Source organism: Panthera uncia (assembly GCF_023721935.1).
Source record: "Panthera uncia isolate 11264 chromosome C1 unlocalized genomic scaffold, Puncia_PCG_1.0 HiC_scaffold_3, whole genome shotgun sequence".
Lineage (NCBI taxonomy): Eukaryota > Metazoa > Chordata > Mammalia > Carnivora > Felidae > Panthera > Panthera uncia.
The window spans coordinates 90,707,813-90,726,630 of NW_026057584.1; the positions used below are offsets into that span (position 1 = coordinate 90,707,813).

The 18,818-nt window shown below is 37.1% G+C and overlaps 1 protein-coding gene across 2 annotated transcripts in view; it reads right to left on the minus strand.

Moving 5' to 3' along the window:
• HNMT (histamine N-methyltransferase) overlaps positions 1-17,571 on the minus strand; it is a 46,001-nt gene extending 28,430 nt beyond the window's left edge. For both annotated transcript variants that reach the window (XM_049615681.1, XM_049615682.1), the window contains exons 1-2: positions 17,311-17,571; positions 4,150-4,202 (exon numbers count right to left, since the gene is read on the minus strand). In XM_049615681.1, coding sequence (XP_049471638.1) covers positions 4,150-4,202; positions 17,311-17,447 — 190 coding nt within the window. In that variant the 5' untranslated portion in view covers positions 17,448-17,571. The remainder of the gene's footprint in view (positions 1-4,149; positions 4,203-17,310) is intronic.
• Between the last annotated feature and the right edge of the window lie 1,247 nt (positions 17,572-18,818).

An 18,818-nucleotide genomic window follows, 5' to 3' on the forward strand; every position in this document is an offset into this window, starting at 1 on the left:
AATAATTAACTTTTATATCTGTTTAATATAATTTGTTGAACTGGACTACAGTCAAGAGACTTGGATTTTGTTCTGCCTTGGTGCTTCTCAGGTTTCAACATCTTTAAAATTAGATGTTGATGGTCTCCAAACTTTCTCTTTTTTAACCTCTGTAGGAATGCCAATGTCTGTATGTGGCAGAACAATAAAACTACCTAACTGCTCTCAATATATGTCATCAAAATTATTACCAAAAAAATGTTATGGGAGCATTCATACTACCTGTATTTCATATGTGAGTTTTACCTTGATTGAAAATTATCTATTAACATATATACTATTATACATGTTATGGCAATTGAGTTAGTACACAAAAGGTTAATAAAAATAGAAGTAGAAAGCTAGGTAAAATTAGATTATTTGAGTTATCATTTTGTCTAATCCTTATAAAACTTTCTGGTGTTTGAACATAGGAACTGAACACAGATTCTCCTTTAAGCAGAGCCCAGGGCAAGGAGAATACATTGCCCATTACTGCCTTTTGGAACATTTTTCCAGGAATAAATGCATGCACTATAAATAACTAGCATTCTCCTTTACCAAAAAAGAATATGGGTTTCTTTTTCTCCATGTACTATGTAACATAAAGACACAATATTCATTAAAAAACAAATAATAATGAAGCTCCATTGGGTGGTTAATTTCAAGAACTATCAATATTGAGGATGAACCAAAAAGCATATTCTACGAGATTTAGAATACAGTGCAGTTGTTCTCAATATCTAAAAACAACTGCTGAAGTGAACATAGTGTGAGTACTTCAAGACCTTGAATAAAGCAATTCCAGATACCTCGTGTTTCATTAAAGCACAAACTCATGCAATGTACACAACACAACTTTATACTTCCCATTTGGGCTCTGTAAAAGCTACATGGTCTGTATTACCTTTCATGATGTTTTTCTCCAGATTTTCTCTCTTTATTTTTGGGTTCACATACGTATTTCATACATTTTCCTAATATTAAATATATAATCTATGGCTAGCAGTGCGATTTGTCAATTGTATTTAATTGATGTGGAAGATTAAAAATGGCATTAAAAAGTTTGCCATGAATTTCCTCTCTTTTGAAGTGCTCAGAGCCCTAATAATTTCTCAGCTTCTGAAATGAATAACCAAACACGTTTTTCAAAAATGTTACATTCTCTTAAACTATGGAATCTCTCTCTACACAATCACCAACCTCTACAGAAGAGAGGCAGAAGACAGAAAGGGTGTATATGTACCCCCTGCTCCTGCCCCTATGTTTCTGAAAATAAAGATAGGCTGTCAAAGAACATGAGCCTTAAGTGATATAAAAGCATCAATTTCATTTAGAGAGGTTTTTAGTTTGTTTGTTTTTGATTTTTTTTTCTGTTGTGATGGGAAGAAGTGGTAGCACCATTATGAATGCAGAGGAAATATTTGCACCAAAGATATACAGAAAATCATCTGCAGGTATCTGGACAACCAGGAAGAGAACATTTAAACACTGAAACCAGAGAGGTCCCTAAGCTAAAAACGAAGTAGAACCTTGTAAGATACGTTATGGGAGGGGCCCCTAGGTGGCTCAGTCAGTTAAGCATCTGGCTTCAGCTCAGGCCATGATCTCATGATTCACGAGCTCGAGCCCCACATAGGGCTCTGCACTAACAGTGCTGATACTGTGGAGCCTGCCTGGGATTCTCTCTCTCTCCCTGCCCCTCCCCTACTCTCTCTCTCTCTCTCTCTCTCTCTCTCTCTCTCTCTCTCTTTCTCTCTCAAAATAAACAAACTAAAAAAAAAAAAAAAGATACATTGTTGAGCACAAGTACTAGATAGGGCCAATGATCTTGTTTGCCATGGATTGGAATTCAGTGACTGACTTGAAAGGATATTGAAGCCACAGGAAAATGCAAAACTCTCAGGCATGCTATAGATTGCGGAACATGTGGGGAGACCATTTCTCTAAGGCAAAGACAGGAGGTATCTCATTGTAAAGTGATACATTGTTCTTTTGCACAGTGCTTGCAGTTAGGCAATGACAGGTTATCAGATAAGCATCTCCCTGTTCTACGTGAGCACTCAAACTAACTTAACCGGGTCCTTTCCCTACAACACACTGCTTCTTTCATGCCAGGAACATGTAGACCTAGGAATTTTAAATAAATCAATTTTAATTTCATGTAGCTTATTTACTGGAGCAGAGAAAACTAAGTTATCTATAATTTGAATTTCCCTTGGAGTTCTTCTTCTATTTCTGATCAGCTTCTTAGGAAGAATAACCTTAAAAGGCACCCATATTCTATCCAACGCAGAGCCTGTTACTAATACAGTGTTAGCGCTCAGTCAGAAAAACTCCAAGTGTTGCTACCTTTGTTTTGGTAAGTTCTCTATATTAGCTCCTATGTGCACCTTTATGTAAGGAATCACTGTGCGGGCCAAATGTTCCTTTCTCTAGATAGCTTATAAGCATCTGGATAAATTTACATTAGAAATTCAATTAACTTTATATTAAAAGGTCAATTAACTTGGCCATGATAGAGATTGTTTTTAATTACTTTTCCTTGTGGGGCTTCACTTCTTGTCCAAGCACAAGTGACACTATCAAACGATAGTCTCAGTGACTGTTGGATGCCTGAAACTAATATGCAAAACTCACTGGAAAGGACTGTCTTGGTGAAACGAATTCCCTTTTATAATCCTTAGGACTTAGAATATCAGTAGGCAACGAGAGGGTACTTTAGCTTAAACAATCTCTATAATATCATTCATGATAATATCTTTCATTATTTGTCCTTGTTGGTTTTTATTTTCTTGGTGAAAGATGATAATAAAGAAAAATTATTTTAAGAGTTAGCCCTCATTACATTATATCACACACAGTATATTTTATGAAAAAAATGAACAAATGATTACATAAAATAGTAATTCTATTCCATTAGAGGGCTCCTGGTTATCTTTGTGTAAACATGGGCCACAATTTAACTCATTCATGTGTCACTAGAGTACTTAAGAAACTAAAGAGGTTAACACTTGGCACTATATAAAAAGTTGTAGTGTACTGTTGACTTGTTACCAAGAAGTAACCAATACTAAGCCATTGCTCAGTCAAAAGAAAATAAAGAAAGATATAAATATGTGAATAATATATGTAACTCTATTTTATATATTGATATATTAAATCAGATCTCCAGATGACTAGCAAGTTAAAAATAAAACAAATGCTACTCAGGAGTTTGATATGAGGCAAAGTCTGCACGTGAAATTTTTTGTTTTATTTTTGAAGGACCAGCCTGTACCTTACAGGTGTAGTAACAATGTGCTAACCATGATATAAATGTTATCTATATAATTCTCACTACAGCCTTATAAGATATAATTCATTGTTTCCATTTTACTGATGATTATACAGAAGTTATGTATCAGCCAAGGGCACAACGTTTCATACCACACCCACATCAATCTGCTTTTCCGGATTTCCCATTTTCTCCTAGGATGAAAGCGCAGGTCAAAGAGTAGAGAGACCATGAGGTGCTTATAAAAGTGGGTTTGGGAGTGTGCTGAATGTTTGGAGGGCAGTTTTGGAACTGAATCAGAGGAAGGAAATAGTTTTAGCCAGTGCAACTCAGAGTTGGGTCACAACAGTATAAGTTAACTATGTCATTAAACATATTTTCCCCCATAGTGATACTTTCTCAATGAAGGGAGCTGTGCACTGATTTTCATTCCAGTGCATTCTTACCTCCTCCTGGTCCAGTAAGTTTGCAAAGCTGCAAGCGGTCCACGGACCTCACTTAAGTAGCACAAGCTTAAGGAATGTCTAATGAAATTTCCCTTTACTGTGAACAGTTAGATCATTTTGCACAAAAGTTATCCTCAAAGCCATCCTATGTGGTTTTCCACTTATAAAAAAGAATTAAAAAGCCATATCTTATCCATATTCTGGATACTAATGGAGACTTAAGTCCTAAGTGTTATAAAACGATGGGGGCCTTAATCTTAGTTGAAGTGATCCTGCTCTTACTAGTTTTAATAAGCTAATCTCTTCCAGGAGCAAAGAAAAATAGTTTTCTTAAAGAATGAACAATATGCCATCAAAAAGCATGATGTTTGGGGTGAAATAAAAATTTTAAAAATGTGTTATTCATACCTGCACCTCCGCCAATGCTTAGAATCTTAATTTCTGATTTTGTATCTCCAATCCTGAAAAAAAAAAAATTATATAGTTTAAGAAAACGATTGCCATGTGCCTTGTAAAATCTGATTATCAACTCTAGTGGAAGAGAAAAATTTATAGTGAACAAAAACTAGGCCAACATGAAAGGTCACACTCATGTCAGTGATTACACTAGTGTCTTTAGAAATATTTAGAAAATATGTCCCACTCATTAATGATCTTGATTGGAAGACTTTTAGAAACATTACTATAAACATCTCAGAAATAGGAAACACCATTTGTTTACAGATTGTTTGGAGAGTAAGAACAGAAAAAGTGGGCCTTTGAGTCTAGTGATCTAATAAGCCATTCGTTATAGATGGGAAAAAGGCTAAGGAGATTCATACCGTATATCTGCCTTCCTTCTTCCTTGCTAACTTCCTTTCAATGAAAAATGTTTATTAAACATTTATTATGTGTCTATATTTAGCATTGAGGATATAAAAATGAATAAGACACTACTTTGCTTTAAAGTTGAAATGTGAGATAATAAAGCCCAATATTAAGAGAAGGGAAAGATGGCAGAGTAGGAAGACCCCAAGCTCATCTCCTCCCACAGACACACTGAGGTCACAATGACATATAATACAACTCACCCTGAAAACAACCTGAGAACTAGCAAAACATATTTTCTACAGCTAAAGACATAAAGAAGAAGCCCTTTGGAGAAGGGTAGGAGGGGCAGAGATGTGTTAGGGAACCAACACCCTATTATGGCAACTACAGGCTGGAAGGACATCAAAGGCATGGAGATCCTTCCTGAGGAGTGAGGAGATCAAGCCCCACCTGAGGCATCCCCTGTCATGGAACCTATACCAAAAAGACAAGCTGTCATAGCATCTTGCTTTGCAAATCAGTAGGACTCAACTCCAGGAGAGCCAGGAGGGCTATAGGAAACTGAGACTCTGCTCTTTTTTTTTTTATGTTTATTTATTTTTGAGAGAGAGAAAGAGAGAGAGAGACAGTGTGAGTGGGGAGGGGCAGAGAGAGAGAGGGAGACAAAGAATCCAAAGCAGGCGCCAGGATCCGAGCTGTCAGCACAGAGCCTGATGCAGGGCTCAAACTCACAAACTGTGAGATCATGACGTGAGTAAAAGTTGGATGCTTAACCGACTGAACCACCCAGGCTCTCCAAGACTCTGCTCCTAATATCACTCAATCAGAGACCCAGTACAGAGACTGAAGTTTGAAAAGTGCCTGAACCATATAGGAAGGAAGTTTCTTGACTAATTTTAGGATTTGTGTTGGAGGAGCAGGGACCTTTAGAAGTTTTCTCCAGGAGTGGAAATGCTGGCAGGCATCATTTTTCTTGCCCTTCTTCAGCCTAGCTTGCTGGATATTGGTAGGAGCCAATGATGACACTCTCCATCTACTGCTTGCACTGCCCGGCATGCCCCACCAGACCTGCCCCACCAGATACCCCTACAAAGCGGCTCATACACCCAAAGCAGCCCACCACACCCAGAAGACAACCCCAGCTGATATCAGTTCCCCTCCAAAGTGACTTCTGTGCCAAGGATACTGGGAGCAGCCTCACCTGCCAGTATGACTGCAGTAATTGTGGCTGGGCCTCTCGGCGGGCTGTGTTGGGAGCTCATACCACTGACCAGTGAGCCCACAGAAGCTATAGCTTGGTCTCTCAGCCAGCCAGGCTATGGGCTATTTCCACCCATCAGTGTGCCCATAGTAGTTTCAGCCTAGTCACAACAGGAATACATATGTATCCCACAGAGGGGATACCCCTAGAGTACCTTAGTGAATGGGGGCATTGCACTACTGGCTCCCTCAGGATGCCTTCTACACAAGGCCACTACTTTCAAAACTATGAGATATAGCTGATCTACCTAATGTGTGGAAATAAACACAGAGAATCAGGTAAAATTAAAAGACACAGGAATACATTCCAAATAAAAGAAGAAGACAAAACATCAGAAAAAGAACTAAACAAACTACCTGATGAAGAAATGTGAGTAATGTTTATAATGATGCTCACTAGATTTGGAAGAAGAGTGGATGAACTCCATGAGAACCTCAGTGAAGAGACAGAAAATGTAAAAAAGAACCAATAAGAGTTTTGAAACTCTCAGACGATAAGAGTTTGAAAACACAGTAACTGAAATGAAAAATATACTTGAGGGAATCAACAGCACATTAGAGGATGCAGAAGAACAGATCAATCTGGAAATCAGGATAGTGAAAAGCCCCAATGCTGAACAGCAAAAAGAAAAAATAATTTTTTAAAAAATGAGGAGAAGTTAAGGGTCCTCTGTACATCAAGTGTGCTAACATTCATATTACAGGAGTGCCAGAAGGAAAAGAAGAGGCAGAAAACTTATGTGAAGAAATAATTACTGAAAATTTCCCCAACCTGTGGGAGGAAACAGCTCCAGGAGTCACAGAGAGCCCCAAACAAGATGTATCAGAGGAGGTCTACCTCAAGATACATAATAATTACAATATAAAAAAATTAAAGATAAGATGAAAATATTAAAAGCAGCAAGAGAAAAGAAAACAGTTGTGTAAAAGGGAAATCTCATAAGGCTATAAGCTGATTTTTCACCAGAAACTTTCCAGGCCAGAAGGAAAAAACCTACAACCAAGAATATTCTACCTGCAAGGTTAACATTCAAAATTGAATAAGAGATATAGAATTTCCCAGACAAACCAAAATTAAAGGATTCTATCACCACTAAACCAGACACACAAGAAATGTTAAAGGGGCTTCTTAACAAGGAAAATAAAAAGCCATAACTAGAAGTAAGAAAATTATGAAAGGAAAAAAAAATCACTGGTAAAAGCAAATAAAGCTAAAATGAAGTATAAAACACAAAAGTAGTGAAATAAATTATAAATATATATATAAATTATATGTACAAAAATTAGTTAAGGATTACACAGAATAGAGATATACAATATGACATCATATACATAAAATGTGGAGGGGGGTGTAAAAACGTTTTTCTTTTAGAATGTGTTTGAACTTAAGCAACCATAAACTTAATATGGACTGATATATACATAAGATGTTATATATGAGTCTCATAGTAACCATAAACCAAAAATTTGTAATAAATACACAAAAAATAAAGAGAAAGGAATCCAAGCTTTACACTAAAGAAAGTCATCAAATCACATGGCAATAGAGCAAGAGAAAAAGAACAGAACTACAAAAACAATTAACAACTATATATATTTATTCACCCAACATAGAAACACCTAAATATATAAAGCAAATATTATCAGACATAAAGAATTAACAGTAATACAATAATAATAGGGAACTTTACAACACCTTTACATCAATGAATCAGTTAACATCCTGGCAGAAAATTAATCAGCAAACAATGGCTTGGAATGACACATTAGATCATATGGACTTAACAGATATATACAGAACATTCCATTCAAAAACAGCAGAATACCCTTTTTTTTCAAGTGCACATGGTAGGCCACAAAACTTGTATCAATACACTTAAGATAACTGAAATCATACTGAACATCTTTTCTTATCATAGCCATATGAAAGTAGAAATCAATTACAAGAAAAAAAATGGGGAAAAAAAACATGGAGGCTAAGCAGTATGCTACTAAAAACCCTATGGATCAACTAAGAAATCAAAGAGGAAATAAAAAAAAATATCTGGAAACAATAAAAATGGAAACTCGACAGTGCAAAGTGTTTGGGATGCAGCAAATGCAATTCTAAGAAGTTTATAGTGCTACTTGTCTACTTAAGAAACAAGAAAAATCTCAAACAATCTAATCTTTCACCTAAAAGAACTTGGAAAAGAATAAACAAAATTCAAAATTAGTAGAAGGAAGGAAATGATAAAGATCAGAGATGAAATAAATAAATTAAATACTTAAAAAACAATAGGAAAGATCAGTGAAACCAAGAGCTGATTCTTTGAAAAGATAAACAGAATTCATAAAACTTTAGCCAGATTCATTAAGAAAAAAGGAGCGAGGACTCAAATAAAATCAGAAATGAATGAGAAGTTACAACTGACACCATAGAAATACAAAAGATTATAAGAGACTACTATGAAAAATTATATACCAACAAATCATACACCAAGAAATAGAAGATTCTAAGACTGAATCAGGAAGAAATAGAAAATCTGAACAGGCAGATTACTATCGACAAAACTGAATCAGTAATCAAAAAACTTCCAACAAACAAAAGTCCAGCACCAGAAGGATTCACTGGGGAATTCTGCCAAACATTTAAAGAGCTAATACCTATACTTCTCAAATTATTCCAAAAAAGGGAAGAGAAAGGAATGCTTCCAAATTCATGCTACGGAACCAGCATTACCCTAATACCAAAATAAAAAGCAGACAAAGACACTACAAAAACAAAAGAAGACAAAACAAAATGGCCAAGATCCAAAATAGATTCATAAATTCTCAGCAAAATATTAACAAACTGAATTCAACAATACATTAAAAGGATCATTCACCACAATCAAGTAGGATTTATTCTGGGATATGAGGATGATTCAATATCTGCTAATCAATCAACATGATATACCACATTAACAAAATGAAGGGTAAAAATCATATTATCATCTCATTAGATGCAAAAAAAAAAGACATTTGACAAAGTTAAACATTCATGATAAAAATGTTCAACAAAGTGGGCTTAAAGGGAACATACCATAACATGATAAAGGCCAAATAGGAAAAACCCACAGTTAACATCATGCTCTCGTGAAAAGCTGAAAGCTTCCCCTCTAATGTCGGCAATAAGACAAAGATTTCCACTCTTACAACTGTTATTCAACACAATACTGAAGTCCTAGGCACAGCAATCAGACACGAAAAAGAAATAAAGGCATTTAAGTTGGTAAGGAAAAAGTTAAACTGCCACTATTTACAGAGGACACGACACTATATATAGAAAACCCTAAAGATTCCACTAAAAAACTATTAAAAGTATAAGTTCAGTAAAATTTTAGGATACAAAATTAATTGCAGAAATCTATACCATCTCTGTACACTAAACAAACTAGCAGAAAGAAAAATCAAGAATGCAATCCCATTTACAACTGCATTAAAAAGAATAAAATACTTGCAGCACTTGGGTGCCTCAGTTGGTTAACTGTTGCCTCTTGATTTTGGCTGAGGCCATGATCTCACCATTTGTGAGATTGAGCCCTGCATCAAGCTCTGCACTGACAGCACAGAACCTGCTTAGGATTCTCTCTTTCGGCCCTTCCTCCATTTGCACTCTCTCTCAAAATAAATAAACATTTAAAACAATAAAAATAAAGAAAAAAATAGAGCCCAGTATTTTGGTTCTAGTACTAGAAATGGAATGGAATTGATGGACTGGGAGGTAACATTGACTTGTTTTTGATTGATGTTAATAAAAAAAGGTGGGGGGTATCAGAAAAAAGTTAGAGTACAGTGACTGATTAATTTCAAGCTTGGATAACTGCAAAAATCATGGTGAGAAAAAGGAAGCTGGAGAATATATTTTGATGACAAGTTTATATTTTGTAAGATGTTTTGTTTTTGTTTTTGTTTTGTTTTTTAAAAAATCATTTTAATTTTATTTAAATCCAAGCTACTTAACATATAGTGTAACAATGATTTCAGGAGTAGAATTTAGTGATTCATCACTTATGTATAAAACCCAGGGCTCATCCCAAAAAGTGCCCACCTTAATGTCCATCACCCGTTTAGCCCATCCCCTCCTCACACCCCTCCAGCAACCCTCAGTTTGTTCTCTTTATTTAAGAGTCTCTTGTGGTGTGCTTCCCTCTGTTTTTATCTTATATTTCCTTCCCTTCCCATATGTTCATCTCTTTTGTTTCTTAAATTCTGTATATGAGTAAAAAAATTAAAAAAATTCCGCATATGAGTGAAAATATGATATTTATCTTCCTTTGGCTTATTTTGCTTCGCATAATACACTCTAGTTCCATCCATGTTGTTACAAATGGCAAGATTTCATTCTTTTATATTGCTAATATTCCATTGTATATATATACACCACATCTTCTTTATCCATTTGTTGGTCGATGGACATCTGGGCTCTTTCCATAATTTGGCTATTATTAATAGTGCTTCTATAAACATTGGGGTGCATGTGCCCCTTCGAAGCAGCACACCTGTACCCTTTGGAATAAATAGTAGTGCAATTGCTGGGTCATAGGGTAGTTCCTCTATGGAGGAACCTCCATACTGTTTTCCAGAGTGGCTGCACCAGTCTGCATTCCCACCAGCACTGCAAAAGTGTTCCCCTTTCTCTGAATCTTTGTCAACATCTGTTGTTTCCTGAGTTGTTAATTTTAGCCATTCTGATAGGTGTGAGGTGGCATTTCATTGTGGTTTTGATTTGTATTTCCCTGATGATGAGTGATGTTGAGCATCTTTTCATGTGTCTGTTAGCCATCTGGATGTCTTCTTTCAAAAAGTATCTGTTCCTGTCTTTTGCCCATTTCTTCACTAGATGATTTGTTTTTTGGGTGTTGATTTTGATAAATTCTTTATAGATTTTCTGATACTAACCCTTTACCCAACATGTCATTTGCAAATACCTTCTCCCAATCAGTTAGTTGCTTTTTAGTTTTGTTGATTGTTTCCTTTGCTGTGCAGAAGCTTTTTTATCTTGATGAGATCTTAATAGTTCATTTTTGCTTTTGTTTCCCTTCCCTCTGCAGACAGGTATACTCAGAAGTTGCTGTGGCCGAGGTCAAAGAGATTGTTGCTTGTTTTCTCTTCTAGGATTTTGATGGTTTCCTGTCTTACATTTAGGTCTTTCAACCATTTTGAGTTTATTTTTGTTTATAGTGTAAGGAAGTACCCCGGTTCATTCTGCATGTTGCTGTCCAGTTTTCCTAACACCACTTGCTGAAGACACTGTCTTTTTTCCATTGGATACTCTCCTGCTTTGTCAAAGATTAGTTTTCCATGTGTTTGTGAGTCCATTTCTGGGTTTTCTGTTCTGTTCCATTGACCTATGTATCTGTTTTTGTGCCAGTACCATACTGTCTTCATGATTACAGCTTTGTAATACAGCTTGAAGCCTGGAATTGTGATGCCTCCAGCTTTCTTTTTCTTTTTTAACACTACTTTGTCTATTTGGGGTCTTTTCTGGTTCCATACAAATTTTAGAATTGTTTGTTTTAGCTCTGTGAAGAATGCTGGTATTATTTTGATAGGGATTGCATTGGATATGTAGATTGCTTTGGGCAGTATCAACATTTTAAAAATGTTTGTTCTTCAAATCCATGAGCATGGATTGTTTTTCCATTTCTTTGTGTCTTCTATAATTTCTTTCATAAGCTTTCTGTAGTTTTCAACGTATAGATCTTTTACCTCTTTGCTTAAGTTTATTCCTAGGTTTTTTGTGGTATTTGGTGCAATTGTAAATTACATTGATTCCTTCATTTCTCTTTCTCCTGCTTCATTATTGGTGTATAGAAATGCCCACAGATTTCAGTATGTTGATTTTATATCCTGTGACTTTGTTGGATTCATTTATCAATTCTAGAAGTTTTTTGGTGGAGTCTTTTGGGTTTTCCATGTAGAATATAATATCGTCTACAAAGAGTGAAAATTTAACTTCTTTCTTGCTGATTTGAATGCCTTTTATTTCTTTTTGTTGTCTGATTGCTGAGTCTAGGACTTGCATCACTATATGGAACAACAATTGTGAGAGTGGACATCCCTGTTGTGTTCCTGACCTTAGGGGGAAAGCTCTCAGTTTTTCCCCATTGAGGATAATATTAGCTGTGGGTCTTGTATATGGCCTTTATTATCATGAGGTGTTTCTTTCCCTACTTTCTTGAGTCCAGGGCTGAGTGGCTTTCCAGGAGAATTCTACCAAACGTTTAAAGAAGAGTTAACACCTATTCTTTTGAAACTGTTCCAAAAAATTGAAATGGAAGGAAAATTTCCAAACTCATTCTATGAGGCCAGCATTACCTTGATTCCAAAACCAGACAAAGACCCCACTAAAAAGGAGAACTACACACCAATTTCCGTGGTGAACATGGACGCAAAAATTCTCAACGAGCTACTAGCAAACTGAATCCAACAATACATTAAAAGAATTATTCACCACAATCGAGTGGGATTTATTCCTGGGCTGTAGGGCTGGTTCAATATCCACAAATAAATCAACGTGATACATCACATTAATAAAAGAAAGGATAAAAACCATATGATCCTCTCAATAGATGCAGAAAAAGCCTTTGACAAAATACAGCATCCTTTCTTGATAAAAACCCTCAAGAATGTTTTTAATAAATATGTATCTACAGACATTTGGATATGCAAGATTTAAGCTGAGTGGGAGAGAGATCAGGGTCGGTGATGTATTCTGGAGAATTAGCATCATAAAGCTAATGGTCAAAACTAGGAGACTAGATTTTATCACCCAAGCATATTACAAAGAATTAGATGATCAGTGGGATGATATGCAATGTCAACTTTTAAAAGTCACTGCATTATGGGGAACCCACAAAGGGGACAAAGAGGAAAACAATAAAGCTCATAGAGGATAGAATTAGAGAAACTCTGAGAAAGCCATAGGTAGTGTCAACAGTAGCCGAGTGTACTACCAAAAAATAAAGGAGGAATCATCTCCAATGAATTTGGCAATATGAATATCTTTGATAATAGTTTTAAAAGAAGGTTGAGGGCATAAGTCTGATGGCAGTGAGATTAAAAGCAAACCAAATAAAGAGGAAGAAGCTAGAGATTGTTGACATAGGACAAAAGAGTAAGAATGGGAAGAGGAAGCAGGAACTGAAAGAGTAGTGCTTGTTTCTTGGCACTTTAGATTTTTTTTCCCCCTGAAGTGAAAGAGCCTACACAGAGTAGTATGACAAAAACAGAGATTGAAGCAAGGTTTTTAAGAAAACTGGAAAGGATAGAGTCAAGAGCACATATGAATGAGTTGCCTTTCTTAGTTCTAATTATCTTCCCATTCATAATCATAGTCCTGATACACCCATCTCTATCTATGCTCTTGGTTAATTCTTAAAACTGCTTTATATTGTAGATAGCACAGGGAAGCTATGAAGCAAAGTACCAAGGTTGAAATCCCAGCTTACTGATATGTTACCTTGAGCAAATTATCTAATTTCTCTGCATCTTTATTACCTATGAAATAGGATAATAATACCATCTACTGTGTAGGACTGTAATAATAGTAGCTGGCTTAAGGAGGAGTTGTATTATATTATTTAATTCATGTAAATCTCTTAGAAATATGTCTGTACGTGACAAGCACTCAACACGTATTAGCAATTATTATTATTCCAGGCACAGCTAAGTGATTTTACTCTGAAACTTCACAACTCTTCTTTGAGTTAGACACTATTATTATCCCATTTCATATATTGTAATGATTAATAATTATTGAAAACTTACCACTTACTACTTACTACTTGACTTTAGAGTCAAGGCTCTAAATGCATTACATATAGCAACAACAAAAAACTTTATTATTTACAGCTATACTGGAATTCTCCCCACCCCATGCTTCACCTACAGATAGGGGATTGTTTCCAATCCAAAAGAAATCAAGAAAAGAATGGCATGAGATCTAGAATTAGGGAATCCAATATTTCAGAGAAGGGAAGAGAATATCTAGAAGGTGAAATAAATTATCTTATTAATAATCGTATAGCAGACGGAGAGCAAATCGCCGCAGACTGAAAAAATGAACAGAGCTCCAGAATAGATGTTCCCATGGGGAAAAGTTAACAGATGTCTTGATCTGCTGGACTGTATTGAGAGGATTAATACTTCTGCTTGGGGTATAAGTAGTGATAGTGATGTGGAGAACGAAACAAAAGAAAAAAATTAAATTTCCTTACAACTTACAGCCCATTGACATGTCCTTGAGACAGAGTGACCTTCCTCAAGGAGCTTAGTTACCTCGATGTTAATATTTTGCTAAGGGCAAAAGGCAGCCTTGGCTTAACATTAGCCTGAACTTCAGGATTCTAGAAGTCTCCTTTAACATATAAAAATTCCTTTGGAAGCTTCCTTTCTCTCTACTCTCCCCAGATATATGTTAGCAATCATCCTCCAAGCAGATGGCCCTTTGATATACATCTGAAGGGTCTCTTGACTAAGGTTTAACTAAATAGTAGTAAATGGCCTTTTCCTAACAAAAGCTAGTTCCTCAAGGTCCTGGAAACATTGCTTCCAAATTTTTAGATACTTAATGCTATCTCTAACCCCTTTCCAATTCAAAAGTATATAATCAGCCACTCCTCATAACCCCTGTACAGCTCTTTCTGCCCATGGGTCCTGTCCTGCCTGTGCTTTAATAAAACCACCTTCTTTGGGGCACCTGAGTGGTTCTGTCAGTTAAGTGTCTGACTCTTGATTTTGGCTCAGGTCATGATCTCATGGTTTGTGAGATCAAGCCCTGTGTAGGACTTTGCACTGACAGCATGGAACCTGCTCTGGAGTCTCTCTCGCCTCTCTCTGCCCCTCCCCACCCCTCTTTCTCTCTCTCAAAATAAGTAAATATGAAAAATTAAATAACTAAAAATTTAAAAAACACCTTTTGCACCAAAGACGTCTCAAGAATTCTTTCTTATCTGTTCCTTCCCAAACCCCAACATTTTCACATCAGTAGATATATGGAAAACTAAGAAAAGAAACTAAAATAAAAACAATAGTTATCTCTAGGAAAAACAAAAAAATACCTGAAAGGAAATGTGATTGTAGTATAACCCATCATTCAATTATGAATAATATGTACATAGGCAAAATGATATAAACATTCAAATTATTTAACCAAAAATTTTGACATAAATATACTGACATGAGGGGTGCCTGGGTGGCTCAGTCAGTTGAGCGACCGACTTCGGCTCAGGTCATGATCTCACGGTCTGTGAGTTCGAGCCCTGCGTCAGGCTCTGTGCTAACAGCTCAGAGCCTGGAGCCTGCTTCGGATTCTGTGTCTCCCTCTCTCTCTGTCTCTCCCCCACTCATGCTCTGTCTCTCTCTGTCTCAGAAATAAATAAACATTAAAATTTTTTTTAAAAATTAAAAAAATAAATATACTGACATGATAGGGGAGGAAATGTGCGTATTTAGCTATTTTAATGCAGTAAAATTAAGAAAGACAAGAATAACATGTTATTTAGAATTAGGAAAGAAAATTTCATAAGAAACAACTGAAATATTTCAAAGTGTTGAAGGTGGTTGCTTCTGGAGAATGGGAGTCAGATGGGAGTGAGTAGGGCTAGGAATTTTTACCACTGCAATATTTTCAGTATTTTTAGCACTGCAATGCAAATTTAATTATGCCTTTGAAAGTTCTACAGTCTTTCAGAAATTCTATATTCAAGATTTCCAACTAGATTGTATACTCTGTGAAGATAGGGGTCATCATTCATTATGTTATAACCATCCATGGTACCTATTCAAGCCACTGATGACCGAAGAAAACCAAGGATCTGGATAAACTACAGACATGAACACAGACCTTTAGTACTACAAAAGAATTCGGAAATTAAGTCATTACCTTTAATTTTATAAATGAGCAAAAAGACCCAAAAAAGTAAATTATTAGTTCCTAGAGAAGAAATTATCTTAATGTACTGTATGCTTTGATTTTGGCATCATTATCTATTACTTATTAATTAGTAATAAATTATATAACACTCTATTAAAAAAAAACATTTAAAAACTGAACCATGGGGCACCTGGGTGACTCAGTAGGTTAAGTGTCTGACTCTTGGTTTCGGCTCAGGTCATGATCTCACAGTTTGTGAGTTTGAGCCAGGTGTTGGGCTCTGCAGTGACAGTGCAAAGCCTGCATGGGGTTCTCTCCCTCACTCTCTGCCCCTCCCCTGCTTACTGGAGCATGCACTCTCTCCCTCTCTCAAAATAAATAAACGTAAAAAAAAGTAAAAACTGAACCACAAAAAACAGAAAGGGAGGGCCGCCTGGGTGACTCAGTGGGCTAAGCATCCTACTTCAGCTTAGGTCATGATCCTGAGGTTCATGAGTTTGAGCCCCATGACTGTCTGTGCTGACAGCTTGGAGCTTGGACACTGCTTCGGATTCTGTGTTCCCTTCTCTCTCTGCCCCTCCCCCACTCACACTCTGTCAGGCTGTCTCTCTCTCTTAAAAATAAATAAACATTAAAAAAAAAATTTAACAGTAAAAAGAAAAATAGGGGAATGGAATCCCCTACACATCCAGCAATACCTGCTCTGATCAGGCAGAGGTACTGTCCTGGTGAAAGAATGTCAGGCCTACAATAGAGAAATCCAGCAAAAGATAAAATATCAGTTTCTGCTGCTGTTGTAAATTGGATCCACAGTCAGTCATTTCTTCCCAGTTTTCTATCATTATTTCCTGAAGCAGAGTAAGTTACAGCAATCCACCTCCAGATAGGTGATTTGATTATCTTTAGCATGTGGAATCTTTTACTCTCGTAATGCTTATCAGCTCTGGCACAAATTGAACACATTAATCACCAAAAAAAGAAGTCTGCAAGAAGGATAGGAACTAGTGAGTTTCACTGATAATGGAAAAATGCTTTTTTTTTTTTTAAGAACCACATTGCTAATATTAAGTTGAAAGGAAAAGACAATTTTTTTGGAGTGATAACTATAATAATGAGTACAGAAGTGAATTTAAATGGACATTAGAAGAACTGAGAAGCACTCACTCAATCCTCAGGGGCAAACAGGAGTTGGTAATTATTTATATTTGATTCTAATGAAAAGAATACTAGACTCTCCGTTTGGGATTTTTTTTTTTTGAGACACGTAAAATCTGGAGGAGGGCTGAAAAATCTGAGCTCAAAGATCTGTATCTTTTCCCAAATGAACATATGGATGTGTGCCTTCAAATGGTTAACGCTTATCTTGGCGCGGCTGGAAACACTGCACAAATCACAGCCTGTGAACGTTGAAAGCGAGCGTCTAACTAAAGCGCCGCAGGAGAAGGGGCGCCAGGGGGGCGAGGAGCGCCAGGCGGCAGCTGCTATCAGTAGCTCCTTCTTATCCCCTCGCCCAGCCTGCAGGGCTGGGCTCGACCCATCTATCACCGCATAGAAAGAGCCCGAGGCTTGGCTCTGACAAAAACGTCCTTTTTTGTTACCTTGCTATTATGCCTGGCAGCTTCTGGTCCATGAATTCCTGCATGCACTGGTGTTCCGTGGAACTGCTGAGAAACCTCCGGAAAGATTCAACGTATCTGCTGTGGTCAGAAAACAGGCTCCTCATGGAAGATGCCATGTTTGGTTTCTGATGGAAGGCAGAAAAGGAGGAGAAGCTTTAACTTCCCCTCCTCTTCCCAGTTCCTTGTCTCTCTACTCACCCCCACCAATTCCTATCCCCACTTCTCGCACCCCTTCCCCCCCCCCCCCCCCCCCATGCCAGAAAAGCCTGCTTTGAGTTTTAACATGCAACGAAGGCTGGTGTGCAAATCACATTCTTACGTCAGTTATTTGTTCAGGACTTTGAGCTGATACTTTAACCCCTGCAGTGTTCCTTTATAAGAAACGGAGGTGGTAAAGCAAAGCAATAAATCCACTGTTACAACTTGTTTTTAAACGTCTGAAGTTCGGAAAGTCATAAAAACTGATCCCATTCTAATCACTTCCTGTTTTGTCAGCCTTTGCCAGGAGTGAATTCCAAGTGGGACAGTGGCTGCTTTAAGGGCCAAAGGCGACAAACACAGGGTAAACAGCCAGTTACAAGGCTACAAACCACTTTCAGAAATATACCCCTGCTGAAATCTTTGACAGAAGATGGATGTCCGCCTCCATGCTTTCTACAGGAGAATTTCTTGCCTTCACCCTTCTCAGAACATGAACTTTTTACACTCCTCCACTGCGTTTCTTCAAATGCTGGTTTGTTGTGATTCAGGAAGTCTCCTTAGCAGAAACCATCCTGGAGGGACCTGGAAATTATTAATTGGAAGGTGTGAGAAGCCTGCTGGAGTATGGGGAAGAATCAGGGGAATGAGAGTAGTCTTAGGGCACAAAATGCAGGAGAAGGGGTAAAAGCCAAGTCCATAAAAGTCATTCCCTAAATTCTTCTGAACATGAGATTTTAGATACTTAGGGTTAGCTGAACCTCTGGCAGCCTAGTGGTGTCACCTATCAGAGACCCACAGTGTTAGAGTGTTCATGTGCCAGAGCTTTGGGAAGTGGTGTTGAAGAAGACCACTCCTTCTCCAGCACAGGATGTTAATAATAGTATCCAACTCATGGAAGAGTTGTAAGAATTAATGAGTGAATTCATGTGCCTCTCTTAGAAATGTATCTGCCTAAGCCATTCCTCTGCTCTGATTCAGCTCCAAAACTGCCCTTCAAGCATTCAACAAACCCTCTTTTATAAGCACTCATGGTCTCACTACTCTTAGAACTGTGCTTTTATCCTAGGAGAAAGTGGGAAACCCGGAAAAGCAGATTCATGTGGGTGTAGTGTGTAACTATGTGTCCTTGGCTGAAAGACAAGTTTCTGTTTGCTCATCAGTAAACTGGGAACAATGAATTAAAATCTGATAGGGTTTTAGTGAGAATTATGTGGATAACAAGTACGTTATGCTTAGCACATTGTTGCTGCTCCCATAAAATGCAAGCTGGTCCCTTCTGGATGAGA